This window comes from Carassius auratus, unplaced genomic scaffold, assembly GCF_003368295.1.
Source record: "Carassius auratus strain Wakin unplaced genomic scaffold, ASM336829v1 scaf_tig00024015, whole genome shotgun sequence".
Taxonomy (NCBI): domain Eukaryota; kingdom Metazoa; phylum Chordata; class Actinopteri; order Cypriniformes; family Cyprinidae; genus Carassius; species Carassius auratus.
Genome location: NW_020525311.1, coordinates 9,455 through 31,178, shown reverse-complemented (window position 1 = coordinate 31,178; position 21,724 = coordinate 9,455). Strand labels below are relative to the sequence as shown.

The 21,724-nt window shown below is 36.2% G+C and overlaps 2 protein-coding genes across 2 annotated transcripts; one reads left to right on the top strand and one right to left on the bottom strand.

Annotated features, from left to right (window-relative positions):
- The first annotated feature begins 3,561 nt into the window (after positions 1 to 3,561).
- On the top strand, positions 3,562 to 14,295 carry LOC113078041 (histone-lysine N-methyltransferase SETD1B-A-like). Its single transcript, XM_026250317.1, has 18 exons — positions 3,562 to 3,618; positions 3,748 to 3,897; positions 4,057 to 4,155; positions 4,673 to 4,937; positions 5,090 to 5,211; positions 5,327 to 7,339; positions 7,451 to 7,606; positions 7,753 to 7,840; positions 8,125 to 8,300; positions 8,421 to 8,511; positions 8,623 to 9,045; positions 9,887 to 10,105; positions 10,923 to 12,083; positions 12,243 to 12,409; positions 13,161 to 13,286; positions 13,443 to 13,562; positions 13,729 to 13,866; positions 13,982 to 14,295. Exons 1-18 carry the CDS (start codon positions 3,562 to 3,564, stop codon positions 14,153 to 14,155), a joined length of 5,745 nt encoding a protein of 1,914 aa, XP_026106102.1. The 3' UTR covers positions 14,156 to 14,295.
- A 732-nt stretch (positions 14,296 to 15,027) lies between these two features.
- Positions 15,028 to 20,192, bottom strand: LOC113078042 (4-hydroxyphenylpyruvate dioxygenase-like). Its single transcript, XM_026250319.1, has 14 exons — positions 20,053 to 20,192; positions 19,935 to 19,961; positions 19,681 to 19,743; positions 19,207 to 19,311; positions 19,017 to 19,059; positions 18,845 to 18,927; positions 18,657 to 18,746; positions 18,241 to 18,344; positions 17,987 to 18,064; positions 16,492 to 16,654; positions 16,332 to 16,403; positions 16,088 to 16,210; positions 15,779 to 15,895; positions 15,028 to 15,603 (listed from the first exon to the last, which is right to left on the bottom strand). The coding sequence occupies exons 1-14, from the start codon at positions 20,053 to 20,055 to the stop codon at positions 15,493 to 15,495; spliced, it is 1,182 nt and encodes a 393-aa protein (XP_026106104.1). The 5' UTR covers positions 20,056 to 20,192; the 3' UTR covers positions 15,028 to 15,492.
- Between the last annotated feature and the right edge of the window lie 1,532 nt (positions 20,193 to 21,724).

Here is a 21,724-nt window from a genome sequence, read left to right as displayed (position 1 = left end):
TGTAATCGATATGAAGTGCTTTTGTTCCTCTTTAGGCTACTAGCCTGAAAGTTTCACTTCTACAGACCACACAATAGATCTCTGTTGACGTCAGCTTAGACGCTGAATAGGACAGTTAGCCTCATAGCCTAACTAAAAAATAAATAAATAAATAAAAATAATAAAAGTACAAAGTAAAATTGAAAAATACAAAACGGAAGCCCCATGCAAGCATTATTACAATTTTTCTTTCTTGTTTTCACACGATGATGACGGCTTAATTTCCACGTAGTCTTAACCTAATCACTTTGTGTGTGTTTAAATGGTCTAACAGAACATTCAACACCGCCTTCTGAAAGATGCAGATCAGCTAACTAAAAATCTTTTAGGCTTAGGCAGTGTCATTTTTATAGAATGTTTGGTTGGCTTATTTTATTTTGATAAAATAAAATTTTCAGTTTTTCTTTCGTTTTGGTAATCTGTGAATTACATCATATATATTTCGTGAATAGTGCTATTTATTCAAATGAATGTGCTTTTGTAAAGGTGTTCTCCATTCATAGCGTACTTTATTTATGCTATTTTATTTTAGCTTTATTTCAATTAGCCTAATGTTTTTAATAGTTTTGGTTCATTTTAAAACTAGACTGGCAAAACATCCATATAACTGCACACAGCACACTTTCAATTTTCCAGCTGTTTCAAGAAACAAAAGATGGTGTCTTGTGTTTGACGGGGGCTACTTGGACGGGAGAGGTGGAAGAAACTAAAGTTTGTCCCAGTGTCTAGTTGGTGTGCCTATGTATAGCCACCAGAGGGCACTCTTCGGAGTTTTTGTTTGTTTCTTCTTCTGAACTTCAGTTCCCATCACCCTTTGCCTGGACTGTCAAATCTCATTCATTACTTTCAGCATCTTCTCGTTTACGTGGTTAACTCTTCCTGATATATACCTGGTTTCCTCTGTCTTTTGTTGCTGGTTCATTACTTTCTGTTACATGTTTTCCCTTTTTGTGTATTACTTTGTATATGTGCATGTGCAATGCTGAATGTGCAGTTTGATCTTCTTATTTAGGAGCATTCTGTGACAGAACAAACCAGCCACTTCAAGATCCAGCTATTTACTTTGTTTGTTTTTGGACTATGGATATCTGGATATCTCCTTCTGCCACTATATGATTTTAAATACAATAGGACAAAGGGGGTAGACAGGACATGAAGACAGTGGATTGAGGAAGAAATAAAGCATAACATGAGGAGAGGGGAGGAGAAAAAAACAACCCCCAGACTATGCTCCTCTGTAAGGATCTTTAAACGATACCGATATTTACCGATATTGAATTTTAAAGCCAATATCGGCCAATAATATCAAGCATCCCTAGTTGTCTAAATATGTGTTTCTGCCCCAAGAGACAGGCGTCTGGGACTGGGATATTATTTGAAGTGTTACAGAATGCCTGCAACCTTTCTGAGAGTCACTAATCAGCATAATTCAACAATGCGTAAACTTTGAACTATTTTGATGGGGTTTTTTTTTTTACATTTTTGGGAAGTTACGTTTTTCATTTTCTGCACGACTAACAAAAATGACTGATGGATTGTTTTGGCAAAAGATCTACATGTATGCAATGTTTGTTCTTTGGTGGCTAGCGTGACTTGAAATGTGAGTTATAATTACTCAATCTCAACATACTTGATTAACCTACATGTAGAGTTACTACAAGTTACTAAAAATTGTACAGTAAGTAATTACATAACTCAGTAGACCTACATACTTACTTTGCACCTCTGCCATGCAGGACCCATGTGTTCCCAGTTCAAACCCAACTTAGCACATAAATATGCCTTGCAGGACCCATATATGTGTTCCCAGATCAAACCCATGCCCACTTTGCTCATAAATATGCTATGCAGGACCCATATATGTTTTCTCAGTTCAAACCCATGCCCAATTGGCCCATGCCTGTCCCTTATGGGATATATATATATATATATATATATATATATATATATATATATATATATATATATATATATATATATATATATATATATATATACAGGGGCGTAGATTACGCGGGGGATTTATCATCACGGAACTTCGTCCCCCACACTTTTTCGGGCAGGTGTGTTCGTGTAGAGGTTTTCAAGAGCTGGTGTGAATAAATATAGATTTAAACTCAAAGAGACAGGATAGTCTGCGAATGACCTGAGGTTTTTTTCGGACCCAGAAGGCGAAATGAACATCACGGAATGCTAAACACTCTGTAGTGTGTGTGTCTCGCATAGAAAGTCATACCACGAAACTCCTAATATGGACAACAGCGTCCAGCTCTCTCTGTATGAAAACAGTTGTTTTCGGTTTTGTTTTTTCCAAGTCCAAAAAAGCCTGCATTTATTTGATCCAAGTACTGCAAATCAGTGAAATTTTGAAATATTTGTACTAGCCTATTTAAAATAGCTGTTTTCTATTTGAATATATTTCAGAATGTAATTTGAGATTTCAAAGTTGAATTTTTTTTATGCATCATTACTCCAGTCACACAATCCTTCAGAAATCTGCAAAAAAAAAAAAAAAAATTATGATAATGTTGAAAACAGCGGAGTATAATTTTTTGACAGTTTAGAAGAGCAGCATTTAACTGAAATAGAAATCTCTTGTAAAATTATGTCTTTATCAGCACTTTTGATCAATTTAAAGAATCCTTGCTAAATAAAAGTATTAATTTCTATAATTTATATAAAAAATACTAACAATAGTCCCCCTCACTTTTGAAAAGATGGCTACGCCCCTGTATATATATATATATATATATATATATATATATATATATATATATATATATATATATATATATATATATATATAACAAATTCAATCTTATATGAGAGTTCAGTATGTTAACCATGTGCTGGAAAGTACCCACATTTTGCTGTCCCAGTATAATTTATTCTTATTAAATTACATTGAAATAAGCTAAATCAGCAGATTTTTTTATTTTTATTTTGATATACAGTAGTAATTGTGTTGTTTTGTCTGATATGTTTTTAATCTATCATTTATGTATTTGTTGAGTAATTTCCATAACGTAAAATTCTGTTAAAAAAAAAAAAAGTTTCCTAATTTTACATCCAACTCCACCCCGTTACAACCCACCTTGATCGCAGAGTAGGTTAAACATGTTAAGAGATAATTATATTTTATAACTTTTATTTGGGATTAGCGACTATAATGACGATGATGATGATGATGATGATGATAATAATAATAATAATAATAATAATAATAATAATAATAATAATAATAATAATGTCACGTTTATTTATTCTAGCAGATATTTCGTCGTAAATATTCGCTAATGTTTATAGTATTTGATTTGTGATCTTCGGTCTTCTCTCAGTCTGGTGACAGTGCGGGTGTGGCGCAGGTTCCTCCCACCTGTTGTGTTGTGCAGCAGTGATGCTCTGCTCCTCTTGGGAGACACGTAAGACCTTCAGTGTACTCCTGACAACAGCCTGCTGATATTTACAGGAAATATCGTTTTAATCATCGTCTTATAAAGAGTTATTTACTATCATTGTACAATGACTGCGAATCATGAACGAAAGCGTCGAAAAAGGAGGATCAACGGAAAGATAACGGTAAGAAATAAACCTGTAGCCTATCAAAAATATCTCATAGTACTAGGCCTACTTAGTGTATTCATGACTCAGAGCTTCCGTCGTGTGCAAACGCTACTTAGTTTTCACTGTGTGCTTTGATTCTTAATTTTAGATGCATTAGTCAACAGCACCGATAGTTGTGATCCCCTGAAAGAGGCAATTCCAAACTGGACTTGTTATAAACTGATTTTTGATCCGGTTTTGATCGGCGGAAGTCAGAAACTGTACCGCTATGATGGACAGCACTTCAGCGCACCGGTGAGTTAATCTTGTTAAAAGCAGAACAAAAAAAAAAAATGTACAAAATTAGTTATTAGTTATCCAACTTAATGAGATTTAATCATACTGTATTTATTTACACTGTCTAGTTGTATTCTGCACTGTATATATGAAGCTTACGTAATTGTTGTCCGCCAGCATCCTGAATGTTTCCCTGTGGATGTTATACGAGATCCTAGAATTGCATGTTTTTGGACAAAATTCAAGGAAGCAGATCTTCCAGTCCCCAAATTCAAGGTAAGTAGGCTATTATGTTAATTAAAGGCAAACTTTCAAAATTAATAATCATGTAACTCTCATGTTTAATTGGTATTGACTTTCTTGGTGTTTGGGTTAACGCTGAGAAAATAAAATTTGTAAAAATATTTTTTAATGTTTTTATCTATCTATCTATCTATCTATCTATCTATCTATCTATCTATCTATCTATCTTAACATTGTTATTTTTTTAAGAAAGTTGATTGTGTCTTTTTTTGGAATCAATCCTACCCCAACACAACTAATTCTAGAAAAATCAATACAGCAATTTTAAGATGTAAAGATTGATTCAATAAAATATAATTGTTTTATTCATGAGGTCTCTGAGATCCCAAACAAGTCTTTTAACATCATCTGTAGTATTATCAAACTTAAAGCAATTTCTCAAAAGTATCAAACAGTTGTTAATGTATGCTAATTAACATTTCCTTTGGGTTTCTCACATCCAAAACACAACAACAAAAATAATGCCATATGTCAATACATTTTTTTTTAGGTTGATGAGTATTATGTTGGAGCACCTAAGGAGCTGACATTTGCAAGGCTTAATGACAACATTAGAGATGGATTCCTATCTGAAATGTGTAAAAACTTTGGAGAGGTTCAAGATTTGAAAGTTGTATACAATCCAAAGAATAAGAAGCATTTAGGAATAGCAAAAGTTGTTTTTGAATCTGTAAAGGCAGCAAATAATGCAGTTAAAAACCTCCACAACACTTCTGTAATGGGAAACAACATCCATGTAGAGTTTGACCCAAAAGGTAAGTACACATCTACCTCAATTTCTTTCTATTATACCTTATCTGTATCTTCTAAATGAAATATTTCATGAACATGTCTGTGCAGTCTGTTTTAATTATAGCATTTACTGTATTTGCATGCATTACATGATTCATGATCTTCATTGTTTTAGGTGTGAAGAGGAACCGATACTTCAAGATGCTTGTTAGTGGTTTATATACACCTTTCACACTCCCTGTTGGAGAAGAGTCCTGGGGACCCCAGTCACCATCCTCATTCATCGACTCTTTAACTGTGAGTACAATACCATAAGCGTTGCTAATTTTTTTTTTTATTATTATTAAATTTCTTTGTTGAAACCTTGGATTTATTGTTTTAGTTCACTTGTAAATATCTTTCCTCATTCCAGGAGTGTGAAACACTGAAGAAACTGACATACACATTATCATCATCATCATCCTCAATATGTAATGGTTCCCCTTCGTTGGATTGTTCTACTCCTTTATCCATGGATACCGCCTACTCCAGCATGCATCAGGACACACCTAGTAGCTTCTGGCAGACCCCTCAATACCAAGATACCCCCTGCACCCCTTCTCTGACCCTCAGTAGACCAGGCACACCATCTCAATGTGAGGAGACCCCAAATGAATCAACACTGATAAACAGTGCCTCCAATGTCCCTTTTATTCAGTCCATCCCAAACATCTCGCAGCTTCAGCCTGATCATGCGACCCAACCAGCCTTAAGTAAACCTAGCATTATTCAAGGTGCTGTGCAAAACTTTTGGAAGTTAGGTGGAGCGCCTTGTCAAAATGGCAGTTTTTCAAATAGGCAGAGAACTCCAGCACGCAATCCTCATTTTATTAACCATGTTCGTAGAGGACACCAGGTCAGACCTCAGGAGAGCAAGTACCAAAATGCATATAACCGTAGGCCACAGCACCACTATATACATAGACCAGTATATAGGGGAGCTCACTACCGCTCTGGACCTGCAGCTAATCAACTGCCTTTTAGAAAATTTCAGGATGCTCCAACCACACTGTCACATTCAGATAAGCTCACAGGCAAAAACTTTACTGGCTCAGCCAACGACCTCAGTGTTAATCACAGATCTGTTGGTGAAAATCCTCCTTCACTTCTTAATTTACATATACTGCCTCAAAAGGCTATTGGAGTGGATGTTGGTCACATTATTCTTGATAAACATAGAAATGTAAATAAGTCAAAAAATAATTTCAGTGGTACTCAAGTACCTTTTAAGACAACCCATGAGGTGAACCAAAATCATTGTCCTCCACAAGGCCAGTCTTCTCACACTTATGCCCCAAACCCGCGTTCTTTCTCTGAAACCACAGAAGATCTTTCAGAGCCTACAGGGCACAGTCCTTCTCCTGAATCTGAACTTCCTGCTCTGGAATCAAAGCCTGAGAGCCTGGACTCTCGCATCCAAATGCTTCTTAGTGGTGGAAGTCCAGTTCTGCTTCTTCTGAACCAAGAAATTTCAGACTCAGAGTCTTCAGCTACTGAAGAGCATGGTCCAGACTACAATCCTCAACCTTCTCCCAAAGCTCCCAGCCCCTCTCCTTCTCTTACCACAGAGGTTGTCCTAAACTGTGACCAAACATCATCTACTGGGAGTAATAATGGCTCTCATCCAAGAGAATGTTTATCTGGTATTGAGGATGTGAGTCTCACTTCAGTCTGTGATGTGGGAAAAGAAGACCATGAACTTCAGTCAGCTAAGAAGTCCAAGGTCATCCCAAATGAAGTTGAAGATGCTTCAGATCAGCCGTGTAGTATACCAGTAATCTGCAGTAACAGGAGCTCTCCTCCGACAATTCCTCAGATGCTACCACCTCCAATCCCTATATCTCCATCTGTTCACTTTCCCTGCCTTCCATCTCCTAATTTACCCTCAAAACTGGGTCCTCCTCCACCAATGGCTCCATTGTTACCTGGATACACTCTGCCTAGTTCGTCTTGCTCATTGTACCCTCCTCCAAAGATCCAACAAGTTTGTAGGCCACCCAACTGGAAGGGTAGCCAAGTACCTCTTCCCATTCCTACTAGAATAACACAAGGGCAAACCTCATTCACACCTCCCTTCCTCCCTCCAACCTTCAATTTCATGACTCATCGCCCACCATACCCTTCCGCTGGATGTTTATCTACAATGTTGAGGTACAGACCACCTTGGCCTCCACCCCCCATGCCAAGGTTTGATCCCTTAGTACCTCCACCGGGTTATGTACCTATGAATGAATCACCCCACAAGGCAACGGTGGATGGAGTTCTAGCTGTTGTCGCTTCAGAGCTACGGGCTATCGTGAAGAAAGACATACATCGCAGAATGATTGAGATTGTTGCATTCAAAGCGTTTGATCAGTGGTGGGATGATAAAGAACAGACGGCTAAGGTGGGATTTATTTTTTTATTTCAGCTGTAGTGACAGAGCGAGTAGTGTCAATCTGTATTTCCATTAACATTTCAACATTGTTTTCATAAATATCATATTGTGCACGTCCAGGTATCCACCCCAACTGTTAAATCAGGAGGACCTAAAGATACAATGCTCAGAGCAATGGAGCACAGCTTAAAAATAGGGAATGCAGGGGTTGAAGGCTCTGTATTGGGCACAGGAAAAATAAGTCTGCATGGTGGCATCAAACTACCATCTTTTAAGGTACAAACTTGGCACTACAAATTTTAAGATATACCGAACCACAATAGAGCTGATCTAGTATGTATTATGCACTTCAGTATTGTCTGCACTATCATATATTTCAGATCAAAAAAGTTTTATGAGTTTTGATTTGTGTTTATGCTCAGTTAAAGAGGAAGGATCCATTAACTGAGGCCTCCGGTGATGTCAAAAGGATCTGCCCTTCTCCTGGTCTTGAGCATTTGGAGGATGAAGGTTAGTTTGGAATGCTGTTTCACTTGGTTTTAAAAAAAACCCATGATGTGAGCATGGGAAATTATCTGTTTTCTATGGAATCCTACCTTACTACCTTAGAGATAAAAGATGACAGTGACTTTAAATAGTATCTTCCGATTGTGGTGCCACAATGGAGCTTTATTTCTTTTATTTTCTTATTTATTTTATTTTTATTTCTTATAGCACCTGTGTCCACCTGAATTTGCATTCTACTTAAAGTAATCTTGCACAATAACAAAATTTGGTCAACCTTTATTTTGTAGAATCAGAGCAGCAAACAACCCTAGATATTATTGAAGAGGACACAACCAAAACTTCCAGTGAGGACACAATGGTCAAACGCAGGCATTCCAGACCTCTGGAATTAGATAGTGAGGAAGAAGAAGATGAAGAGGTTTCTGACAAAGCAGAGAATCCAAAATCTCATGTGTCTGCTCAGGTATTGTTTCACTTTTATGAACAAAATGTACTTGTGTAAATAGTAATATTTAGACTGAAATTGTGATTAATTCCCTGTCACAAATGGACACGAGTTTCATGTTGTCATTGTGTTTTTCAGAAGGGTGATGAGATGAAAGTTGATGAAGTACGTCAAGATGAGAAGAGTGTTCCTAGTGGTATCACAGAGGATGAAGATCTCTCAGATACAGGTATTCATTGAAATATTATATATATATATATATATATATATATATATATATAATTTTATTTTCTATATATTGTGACAAATGTATTATATGTGTTTCTTTTATATCTTTCAGATACTATCAGTCACACAAGTTTAAACTCATCTGCTTCTAAAAGCCAAGGATACGACTCCCTAGACTCTCCCAGAACTGTCCCTGACTCCTCAGATTCTTCTCCATCTGGTATTGACTCCTCAGTGTCCTCTGTATCTGTCTTTGACTCCTCAGATGACAGCAGCGATGATTCCTCAGACTCTCTGTCTTCTGGGGAGGACGATCAGTTGGATGGTGAAAATTATCTTCCTGAAACTCCACGTGAGGACAGAACAATAGAAGAGACTATATGGATTTCTTCAGATGAGAATGAAAATGAAAATCAGGAGATCATTCACACTCCTGTTTACTCGTCTTTTACACAATGGGAAGAAGATCTTGACCCCCCTGTGACCCCTTCTGCTCCAGATTTAATAGAAAGTGATGATGACCATGAATTGTTCGGTTAGTTTATAGATTTTCTGTTTTCACATAAAGCACAAATCAACCCCCATGTTTCCAAAAAGAAAATAAAGTATATATATAGATAGATAGATAGATAGATAGATAGATAGATAGATAGATAGATAGATAGATAGATAGATAGATAGATAGATAGATAGATATAGATATAGATATAGATATAAAGATATATATTAGTGCTGTCAAACAATTAATCGCATTTAATCGCATCCCAAATAAACGTTTTTGTTTACATAATATATGTGTGCTGTGTATATTTATTATGTATATATAAATACACAAACATGCATATATATATTTCAGAAAAACAGTTATGTTTATATATTAAATATATTTATTTATAATATATATAATAATTATATGAATATAAATATAGACATGTTAATGCATGTAAATAGTTTCAAAATATATAATAAATGTGTATGTATATATATATACATGATACATATACACAGAACACACACATATTATGCAAACAATTTTTTTAAATGTGATTAATTGTGATTAATCTCGATTAATCACTTTACAGCACTAATATATCCACTAGAGGTCACTGTTTAAACAAAGCCGTGAATCTTTTCTTTATTTGCGTTGTGTTTTTTAACTGATTTTTGTTATTGTATCATTAAAATTATTTTAAAAGGAGAATGTTTCAGTGTTCAGTTATCTGCCCATCAGTTTTTTTTTTTTTTTTTGAGAATTCTTAATATATTCTTATAGTTATATCAGAGCTAGTTTTCTAATCCAACTGGTGTAGCAAAGCATTTAGAAATATTTTAATCATCATTGTGGTCAAATGTAACTTGTGGTTCGGCTCTTGCAGATTTGGATCCAGCTACCACAGAAGACCCAGAGGAGGAACTGAGCGTAACAGTTTATATGCAAGGTCTGAAACTACCTGAGCCTCTCAGATACACCTTACAGGACCCAGTCAAACACTGTTTAACAAACAAACTAAAGCTCCCAGACCCAGCCATATTCTTCTCAGACCAGGAGTCAGAGCTGCCAAGCCCACCATCTCCAACATACAGAGGATTGTCAGGTATGGTTTACTCTTCACTGATCCATTTCACATTTCTATTAGTATGAATTTTTTTTTTTTACATATCTTTCATAACTTCTTATAATACACTTTTGTCAACATTAAGTTTACACAAAATAGCAAAATTTAGCTAATAAAAGGAAAAGAAAAGGATAGTGCCTTACAACCCCACAGTGAACAAGCCGAAAGCCACATATTTTGTCATTTATATGACATTTGATTTTGATTTTCTAGTTTGTACATATCTAAGTACAAAAATGTACAAACACATGCTCATACATTTACATGTAAATATGATCATTTTACCATTTTCTTTTTATTGTAACTGATTTAACATTTGTCTGACTATTGCTAAAGCGTCTGTATCTAAATAATAATTATGTTATTATATATTAAATAATATATATATTTCTATATTTTTTATATATTTTTACATGCAATAATATATACGAAACTTATAGGGCTGCTATTAGATACATCCTGTATATGTATAATAATAGTCAAAAACTAATCAGGTTTTTGCACCAACAACGAAGTAAAAACACATCTACATGCAAAATATTTACAATACAGTATATGGTGTTACATTTTGATAATGTTACTTTTCATTATACATTATTACTGTGATATTGGATAATTCAGCTATGTTTAACTTTTTTTGTATACAATTGTTTTGTAATTTTATATTTCAAACCATTTTTGCATTATATAGACTGTATATTTGCTTATTTGTAAAAAAAAAATAGATAATCAAATAAATAATCAACAGTTAATCAAGTAGTTGTTAGTTGCCGAATCTGTATCTTTCTGCTTTCAGATGATTTGGAGACACAATACACTTGCGATTCAGAGGACCAGAGAGTCATTACAGAAACACTGGAGGATTCTGAGAACCTCAGACCCATCACACCCACCGGATCCTTGTCTGACACGGACTCTGACATGGAGCTGGGACGCCGATTTTCACCTCTTACTATTGATGAGGTGGAGCTGCCTCACACACCTGGGGGATGTCTGGAAATGGAGGAGACCGAGGATCATATTCTACCTCCGGGACCCCCTACACCCCTACCACCTCCTCCCTCTCCCACAGGCGTCCAGGAACTTTCCTCCTCACCCATTTACCACTGTCCTCCTCTCGCTTCCTCATACCCCACGTATGAGGAAATACCAAAAACACCAGGTCGGGTCAATGGAGCACGCCACGTTTATCACTCTGAGGGAATAACACCAGCGGGATTACTGCAGGAGACCTCACTGAGAATGGGAAGCCCCTGTAACCCCGTCCTGTCTCCATGTGCTGACAGCGGGATCCCAAGGACTCCAGGGAGAGACATGTCTCTATCTCCACCTGTCCGAACCCATAGAGAGCTGTGGGCTAGTGCACTCCCTCATCACAACTCAGAGGTGCAAACGAATTATTCCAGTATAAAAAGTAGTCGTGCACCTCATGACTGTCATGTCTCCTCGCGTCGAACGGCTTGTTTAGACACGGCACGCTTGAAAAGGCGGCGAGAGCGGCTTAAAATGAGAAGACGAATGATTGAATTACAACGCACAAGACAATCCACAAATCTAAATATTAATTCGCCCTTACGAGTGAACAATGCGACAACAAAATCTTCTTCAAATCGGGTTTTGGGGCCTTTGGATTGTGTCTCAGACATTAGGGACGAACAATTACCACCAGAAGCCCATCGGGAGAAGTGTTCAGTAGTAGACAAACGCCAACAGAACGAGAATCAAAGGCTTCAGGTGTCGTCTTATGTGTGGAGAAGGTGGAGAGAACCATCATCTACACGTCGCCTCCTCTTCTCTCCTCGTTCTGAGAGAAGAGAGAAGTTGGTCCTCCATGCTGTGTGGACTAAAGGGGTGAATGAGGAGGAGATCAATCACCTGAAGGCCACTTATGAGAGGCTTGTGGTGGAGGATAAAGAATGTGATTGGTTGAACAGCACACGCTGGGTCCCACATCCTCATATCCTTAGACACATAACACGCGTCATAGTCACAGTACTTGATAATGTATTTTTTATCCAGTGGACTAAAATGTTTGAAAATATATGTTAAAGTATATTTTCAAATCTATTTTCGATATGCATATTGCTCTGTTGTTTGTTCCTTGACTCTGTTGCACCAACCAGCACTGCTGACGACAGGCCAAGAAGATGGCGGGATGGTGTCAGGAATCATGTGACAGGTTGTGCACGCAGTGAGGGTTATTACTTCATCAGCAAGAGGGAGAAGCTGCGATATCTCAGGGATGAACTTTCCGCTTCAGAAGAGTTTGTTTCAGATAAGCAGGTGAGAAAGAAACAGGGTTGTTATCGTTCACTAAAACCTTAACAAAAGGTTTTAGGCAATTGAAATAAAGCTGAAATAAAATCAAATATAAACATTATATGAAAAACTTCAACAAAAATGATGCTGGATTGGAGCTACACGAAATAAGTTGCAGTTGAAATACTAAAATGACTGGAACTGAAATAAAATGTAATCAAAGCTATATAAACCCATCAAAACTAAAATGACAAAAGCACATAAAACGTATTAAAGTGAGAATGAAAAGTGAAATTTGAATAAGTAAAAACTAATAAAAATATGAATAAATACAGTTATAGTAATCTAAAAATAATGCTGGAAAGAAAATTATGCTTTATTTATTTGTAGGTCACGATTACCATTCATTTGTAAATAATTATATAATCATGTTTAAAGACTTTAAAAATATAATCCGTTATTTATCTGCATCATGTCTGTGATTTAAAGATGCACTTAGTCATTTTCTCACTTCAAAAATCTTTTAAATGAAAACTAGACTACAAAAATATTTGTATTCTACCATAGCCGACATGTTATGACATAATCATGCATGTTTTCCACTTGACCAATTTACTGTCATGAACAAAAACTTTATACATCCACACCAGTATGTGTCAGTATAAAGTCCAAGACCAAGATGTTTTCTTGAATGTGTCATATCTTGAAACTCATGACTCCGTGCAACTTTAAAAGCAGTTTACAGTAATTTGAGATTATGTGCTGATCTCTGCAGGGGAAAAGTGTGCCAGCTCAGATTCCATCTTCATCTAGATCAGGATCAGAACTCCGAGCAGAACAGCGTCGCCTGTTGTCCTCCTTCAGCTGTGACAGTGACCTCCTCAAATTCAACCAACTCAAGGTGAGGCCAGCCATCTTAAAAACAGCATAACACAATTTAAGAGATTCTGGAATCACCAGAAACGCCCAAATCTATTTTACTACTTCTACTACTTTTTTTGGCATTTTTATTTTCTATTTGGTCCACAAGAAATGTACAAATTTTCCCTCTTCACAGTTCCGTAAGAAGAAGCTGCGTTTTGGCAGGAGTCGTATTCATGACTGGGGGCTGTTTGCAGAGGAGCCCATTGCTGCAGATGAAATGATAATTGAATATGTAGGCCAGAGCATTCGACAGGTGAGATACACAGTACACAAAACTGAACTTAAAACACATATATAGAGATTTTAGCACTTATTTCTGATTTAAAACAGTGAGATCTTTTTCTTAAGCTATGCATGTAAATGTCAATTTCCAGAATATATTTTTTATTTTATTATTATATCCCAAATTCTGCTTGTAGGTGATCGCAGACATGCGTGAAGGGCGCTATGAAAAGGAAGGTATTGGAAGCAGTTATCTGTTCAGGGTCGACCAGGACACTATCATTGATGCAACCAAGTGCGGTAACCTGGCAAGATTCATCAATCACAGTTGCAATGTAAGATCAAACTGATGTTTTTATAATACATTGTTGTTTAGTGTTTAGTATGACTGTAATTAATTATTTTAACATTTTATGTTTACTGTCTTTATGTGTTTTTTTTTTTTCATAGCCAAACTGCTATGCCAAAATCGTCACTGTCGAAGCTCAAAAGAAGATAGTCATCTACTCTCGGCAACCTATTAATGTAAATGAAGAGATCACGTACGATTACAAATTCCCTATTGAGGATGAGAAGATCCCCTGCCTGTGTGCGGCGGACAACTGTAGAGGAACCCTCAATTAGACAAGGACTCATCCTGCACACTCAAAGTATTAGCAGTAAACATGATTCATTAACTTTAAGTCTGTGAGGAATAAGGGTTTTAAACATATTCACATAAATTCGGAAAATGTCCAGAGCAAAACCTTCAGGGCATATTTGAAGTTCTCTGGCAAAATGTGATTCTCATCATGTTAATTATTAGATTGTTTAGATTAAAGTTAAATATGCTTTCATGAGTTTTATTGTGAAATATAAATGAAAATAAAGTATATGTATTTTTCCAAATAAATGTTTTTTTGTTTGTTTATTTTGCATGCTATCAATTTCTTTAATTCACTGTTTAGTATTACACTTGCCAATGAATGATTGAACATATACCTCCATTACAATAATGCAAATGAGATTTGATTACCTTATTTTGCTTACTTCCATATACATGGCATAAAGGCAAAAAAGGATAAAAAAGGATTCACAAAGTTGACTAACTAGTGTTGTCAAATAATTTTCAGTTGCTAAAGGAAGTTTGATTTGTTACTAAAAGTTGGTAAATGATGTTGTGATGTCATTGCGCGATGAATTTATTGCTAACACAAAATTGCATCACAACATAAAATCAGAAAAGTATTTTTTGTTAATTCAGATTTTTTTGTAAAATAATATGCATAATACATTATTAAAATATAAACAGCTATTTTATTTAGCAAGGAGGGCGGCTATGTTGAATACAGCTTTTAAACCCACATTTCGCTCGTGATGAGCATAATTGTATTTTTATCAAAATAAAAAGGAATACTAGACATTAGGATACAAATACATCTTTGTCTTTTTGGTCTTTATTCAATTATATTCATAGTAAATAGATTTTTAAAGACACGAAATATATAGGCACGAATTACGACTCTCGTTGTGAACTGTTGTGGCATTTTTTTCAGCGAGATTTCAGTGTGCTGTGTTAAAATCCAAGAAAAAGGTTCTATTCTCATGAAAGGAATCTTTTTATTGTGCTTCATTTGCAATCAAGGTGTAATTTTGAAAATTATGCATACAGGATACGTAAAACAATGAATTCTATTCCAAAAATATCATTTCCACTTCCATATTATAATATAATTTCAACCACAAAATGGTGTTAAACATGATATATAATTTGAGATATAGTGTAAATGAAACATTTCGATTTTTCTAAAGGTCCACAAGGTCAGATGTGTCTGTGGTTGCAGAAACACTTGGGTACAAAATATATTGGCACATGCTTAAAAGCCAAACTAAAAATATGATTAAGTAAAACATCAGAGAGTTTACTATGCATATTTCTAAATATGTGTACCATGCATTTACTGTAAATAGAAAGAGCCAAGTCAGAGTTTCTGTGATGTGCCATTAGGTGTAAGGATGGTGAGGTTTCCTCTGGCATTCTGGTCTGCTTCAATAGCCTCAAACAGAGATTTGAAATTTCCAGCACCAAACCCCTAAAACAAAAAAGGACTGTACTGTAATTTATGTTTTTGTTTTTTCCACATAGTAAGAAATACTACATACAGTATCTATGCATTTAGGAGACATTTCTGAAGAATGCAAATTTATCTATGATGCACAACGCTTGCACTGAAACAGTTCATGAACTATTGATAGATTCTTGCTTACTTGGTGGTTGTGTCTCTGGATGACCTCCAGAAACACTGTAGGCCTGTCCTGTACTGGTTTGGTGAAGATCTGGAGTAGGTAGCCATTGTCATCAAAATCCACCAAAATTCTAAGTTCCTGTATAAAGCAATGCCACACTGTTTTCACATTCTATTTCAGACTTGCTACGGAAAGTTGCATTCATGTGCGTAGACTGTTAGCTGGCCTATTACTCTTTGCTGCATTTCCTTCAACTAAAATGTTTCAATTTAGTTCCTCCTCCTCCTTCTTAAAACACTTTGATTACCTGAACTGGAAATATTGTCTTACCTCCAATATTCTGATGTCCTCAACAATTCTGACTTTGGAAAGCTTCAGCTTCTCCCTGAGCTGCTGGTAGTAAGTGTCAGGCACTGTCATGAACTCCATACCACGTTCCTTTAGGTTACGGATCTGAAAATAGATTCAAAATGCCAAGTAAACTTTTTCAGCATTCTCAAAGAACAACGTAAACCTTTGCACGCTGCCTTCTCTATCAATGGTGTAAAACTTCTTATTGCTGTGGTTTACTCACTGCTGTGATGATGTCAGAGGTGTTCATGGCGATGTGCTGAACCCCTGCACCACCATAATACTCCACATACTCCTAAAAGGAGAAAAATAGTCAGATAAATAGATGCATGCATTGTAGAGTTGAATGTAAGTACAGTAAATGTAATGTCTATAATACATGCCTGAATCTGGGACTTGCGCTTCCCCATGGCTGGTTCATTAATTGGCATTTTCACAGTTTCTTCATAGTTGGCCACTACTATGGAGCGCAGCGCACTGTAGTCAGTCTGCAACTGCTTGTCATCTACAGACCAGAATCTGTGGAACAGCAGGTTCCTCTGATACCTTCATATAAACACGCACAGGTCAATTTAACACAGTGATGCAGATTTAAAGCTGCAGTAGGTAGCTTTTGTAAAAATATTATTTTTTACATATTTATTAAACCTGTCATTATGTCCTGACAGTAGAATATGAGACAGATAATCTGTGAAAAAAATCAAGCTCCTCTGGCTCCTCCCAGTGGTCCTATTGCCATTTGCAGTAACTCCATCGCTCCCGGTAAAAAATAACCAATCAGAGCTGTGGTCCGTAACTTTGTTTGTGTTCAAAATGTAGAAACATGTATATAATAAGCGAGTACACCATGAATCCATTTTCCAAACCGTGTTTTTGGCTTGTCCTGAATCACTAGGGTGCACCTACAATAAGTGTTTATATTCGGACTATTTTAGATTGCTTCGGGGGTACCGTGGCGGAGTAACACAGTACCTTTGTGATTCTTCATAGACATAAACAGAGAGAAGTAGATAAGGCTACGAAGTACTTCCGCAAGACGCTAGCAGTTCTGTTTATTAACTGCTAGAGCGTCAAAAGTTACCGGCTGCAGCTTTAAAAATCAATGGCCAAAACACAATTTATAAGGGATCACAAGGTTAGAGTCTTTAAATGTTTGATAAAAATGAACTCTAAAATTTCCCTTTTAACTTAAAATATAAATCACTAATAATTAATTTATTTTTATTCCTTAATCATTTATTATTATTTAAAATAATTAGTGTTTAAGCATGAAAATAGAAAATAGATATCTTGGTTTAAGAATATTTGTTCTGAAAAACAAATCATTTTTTCTGCAGTGTACTGTATGTTTAAGTGCTGGACATGATGGCATGTGGTCTGGTTTAGATAATTTTGCTGTTCCCACCCCTCAGCACCCTCTTCTCCTCTTTCTCCCCCTCCTTGCTGTGTCTAACTGTCTCCAGATGGTGTATCAGACCCTTTGGAAATCATTTTGCTGAGTCATAATTACTATGGTGTTTTCTTGCATAATAATCAGTCGTCCACTACCAAAGATTAAATTGCAACCATGCCATCTGTCGTCTCCATCTATTCTCTCTGAGACTCTCTCTTCTGATCTTTCCTCTCTGTCTTCACACCATCCTCACCATGGAGACACACTGCTGATCACTGGGGAGGGGCTCTCGGTGTGTTCTGACTGGATGGGATGGATGGGGAGTTTCCCCCTAAAGACTTGTGCTGTTCTGAGCGAGTACCTTCGTGACTTCTTTTATGCTTTTCGGTCTTAACAACCCTGGCACAGAGGTCTGTTGCTGTCTGCCTGTTTATATGTATGCATTTTGAAATAGGTTCAACAATGTGTTTAGTAAAGTTTTATACCACTCCACTACTGGCACCATCTCACTGTCAGGCTGATTTCCAACCACATGGTCAATGAAGTCCAGCTTCCCGCTTGGCCTGGGAAAGAAAAATCACATTAGAGACTAAGAAGATGACACTGATAGAAAACCATCCAAGTGTGATCTGAGATATGGACCTCTTATATGTTAAGATCTGGACAGATCATTTCACCACTGAACAATACCAAACACAATTTCACCATATTTATCATACAGTATTAATACTAAACCCACAGTTTTGCTAAGAAAGGGTCGCAGAACAGAGGAGCGTGGAATCCTGGGAGGAAGAGCCCATTATATCCTGCCCGCTCTACAAATGTATGAGTGGTATCACCATACTAAAACAATAAGGAAAGAGATATCAGAGAAGAATTATGACACACACACACACACTACCGTGTAAAAGTTTGCGGTATATAATATAATTTTATGTGTTTGCAAAGCAGCCATTATTCCAATTTTCCATGTCACATGATCCTTCAGAAATCATTCTGACATGCTGATTTGGTGCTCAAGAAACATTTCTTGCATTTGAAATTGAAATGTTTGATAAAATATAAATGCCTACTAAAATTTAGATTAATTCAATATATTCTTCCTGAATTAAATTATTAATATGTTTTAAAAAAAGATCCTGACATTATACTTACTGTCTGCAGCACTGCGAGCTTCACCCTGCCGAACTTATCCTCCACAACGTGAGGCTCTTTAATGATGATGGCACCTCGTTCTCTCGCTTTCTGTAGAAAAATTAAGAAAGCACTGAGTTATTATTGCAAATGATGCCCAGAAAGTACTTTTAGGAAATGAAACATGACAAGAAACCATTAGCATTCACCTCTACCAGGAAGTCACAGTTCTCTACAGTGAAAGCTACATCTTTGACACCATCTCCATGTTTTACCAGGTGATCTCCCATCTCTGTTCAAGGAAAAGGACAGATTATATAGTATGGTAGACAATCGAATATAAAGAATATTCTACAATGCATTTACAAGTCTTAGTCTTACCTTTATTACCAGGATTCAAGGCAGAGGTGAAGACATAAATTATCTACAGGAAATAGTAATTGACATAAACAGTGATCGAAGAACATGTTCTGAAGATTAATTTGGCAAGGCTCTTACAGTATGTATTAAACGTTCAATCCATAAGTAATGAAGAGGATGGACAGGAGTAATGACACAATTTGACTCTCACCTTCCCCTGTTTCACCACATGAGACACAACATCACGACTACCTGTCTCCAGCCCACGATACGCCACGGGCTCAAAACCCAGCTTGTTACAGTAATAAGATGCTGCCTGAGAACATCACAGAGAGGAAAGCAAAGGAGAAAATTCCTTATCTGTTTCTACATATCTAAAATTTAGAAAAATTATACAAACAGAATTCGCAGACTGATACTTCAAAGCTAAACATTAGATGTATTTAACTTTTTCTACATGTAGGCTATAATAGTATGGTAATGGCGCCATCTAGTGGCGAGATCTAAGAGTTGCCCAAAATGTCTCAATATGGAACACATTAGTGAGTGGAGGATGGTGGTTTCTGCAGCTGCAGGCTTATTTCTCCCACCCCTGAAAAGAGCCAATAGCATTTCCCTACAGGACACCTCCTCTAATATTCACAAAAAAAATACAATTTATAAACATATATTGTTAAAGAATTACCTGTTTGGCATTTCCAACCCAGAAAGTGAGATGATCAAAGCAGACAAACTTGCCCTGCTCGTGCTGTTGACATAAATAAACGCAATTACAGCAATGATCATGATTTCTTATAGGATATAATCTGAATAGTGTAATGATGTTGCCTACAAGTATAATGAGAAGCACATGAAGACAAGTTCAGAATGCATATGGCAGTGAAATATCAGTATATTGGGAGAAGGAATAAGGGCAAGTTATTAAAAATAATGACCTACCTTTTCACCTTTGTCAGTGTAGGATGTCTACAGAAAAAGCAACGAGAAATGAAAGCATGTTTAAATTGTTCAGACAGTCAGTTTGCAAATCAAAGTCATATTAAAAATGAAGTATTACCATGTTTTAGTGGTTTATGAAGGTAGCTTCTTCTTGGGTCAGTGGCAGAAGTGAGGAGAGGTGAGTGCAGATGCTGCAGATGTGAATTTGTAGTATGTGAGACTCCGCCCACTGGCGCTCCGGAGAGAAGGAGAGCAGCAATCAAGATGCTCTACTGCTGAATATAAGTAACTATTTTATTACACTGTTTAATATACTAACATAGTTTCTAATGTAATCTTATCAAATAATAATACAATTAGTTTAATATATAAATACTAGGATTTTAAAACTTTGCAGTTTGGATTAATTAATAAGTCCAAAGTAAACAAAGGAATCTCTAAACAAATATATCCCCAAATAAGTGATCTTCAGAATTTTATCTCATTTAGAAGATAAGCTGTGTTTTTTATTTTTTTTTTGTAATTTTTTTTTTGAGTGCTTTTTTATGTTTTGTGAAGTTGTTTGTCTACAAGAAAAAGAGGAGGCACAGAGTTCCTTCAACCCTATTGGCCAGTTGAGTTGCTCATGTAGTTTTCCATGCAAGTATGCAAGACCAAACATTCAGATCTGTAATCATGAAGTTTGACACACTGTTTTCTATCTTTGGTCAAATTTGAATCACATTTAAAGTTAAACTTATCTATTAATTCTTACATTGACAAAAAATATTTCCACCCAGAACTATATTTCCTTTTAAATCAGTTTGTATTTCTATTTAAATGTACACTACTATTTCATTAAACAATTAAATAATTGTTGATCCAGTTATTTTAACTTCCTTTTAATTCAATTAATATATATTCGCCTGAGTTCATTTTAAATATGGTAACAATTAATGCAAATGATTCTAAAGAACTGCAGTGTCATTCTGACGCCCAAAATCCAGACTCCTCCCTGTCACTCCCCTTCCAACTAGAAAATGCCTCTTAATAGCAAACAGCAGGTTTACTGCTCCAGCCTATTTTGAATAGTTAGCAAAATGCTGTTAACCCACTGGGGACTTCATTAACAGTGTTTGAGATGATGCTCAGAACAGTGTTGATACTCAGGACAGTTATATCAGGTGTGATGTAACTTAATTATTTGCATTTACATTTACTCATTTAGCAAACACTTTTATCCAAAGGCACAGGAATATGTTAAATGAATAAGTCTTTAATTTAAGATAGATAGATAGATAGATAGATAGACAGACAGACAGACAGACAGACAGATAGATAGATAGATAGATAGCATATGGTCATATTGCTACTGCTATTGTGAATCCCTGTAGTGTGAAACATGTACTATGTGTTCTCAGAAGTCCAAGCCTACTGAGAGCAGGTATTTCACCTTACACATGACATACTGTACACTTGCAATAGCTGAAATTTACATGAGCAGATATGTAAGCTGTTGATGCACATGAGGCATGTTTCCCCAGAGAACTGTGAGTGACAGTCTGTAGCCAACGCTGATTGGACAGCTACAGTTCTTGAGGGAAATACAGCGCTGTTGGGCTCTCCTAGCTCAATCTGAACTATACACGAGTCATAACAGAGATCAGAGGAGAACAAAGAAACAACGAGACGATAAACCACGAGACAAGCTGTAAAAAGATTATGAAACAAGCATGAGGAAAGGAGACAAGTAAAGTTAAGAGAACAAATCGAGCTAAACACCATGAATGAGCCGACAGCAGAAAATCCAG

Bases quoted from the DNA above. Each gene is read 5' to 3' on its own strand.
- LOC113078041 (XM_026250317.1), top strand. From the start codon at position 3,562: ATGACTGCGAATCATGAACGAAAGCGTCGAAAAAGGAGGATCAACGGA. The intron at 3,898-4,056 runs GTGAGTTAATCT...GTTGTCCGCCAG, and splicing joins GACAGCACTTCAGCGCACCG to CATCCTGAATGTTTCCCTGT. The intron at 7,340-7,450 runs GTGGGATTTATT...GTGCACGTCCAG, and splicing joins ATAAAGAACAGACGGCTAAG to GTATCCACCCCAACTGTTAA.
- LOC113078042 (XM_026250319.1), bottom strand. The intron at 19,312-19,680 runs GTAATTCTTTAA...TGATGTTCTCAG, and splicing joins GGGTTGGAAATGCCAAACAG to GCAGCATCTTATTACTGTAA. The intron at 16,655-17,986 runs GTATAAAACTTT...GTTTATATGAAG, and splicing joins ATGGTGCCAGTAGTGGAGTG to GTATCAGAGGAACCTGCTGT.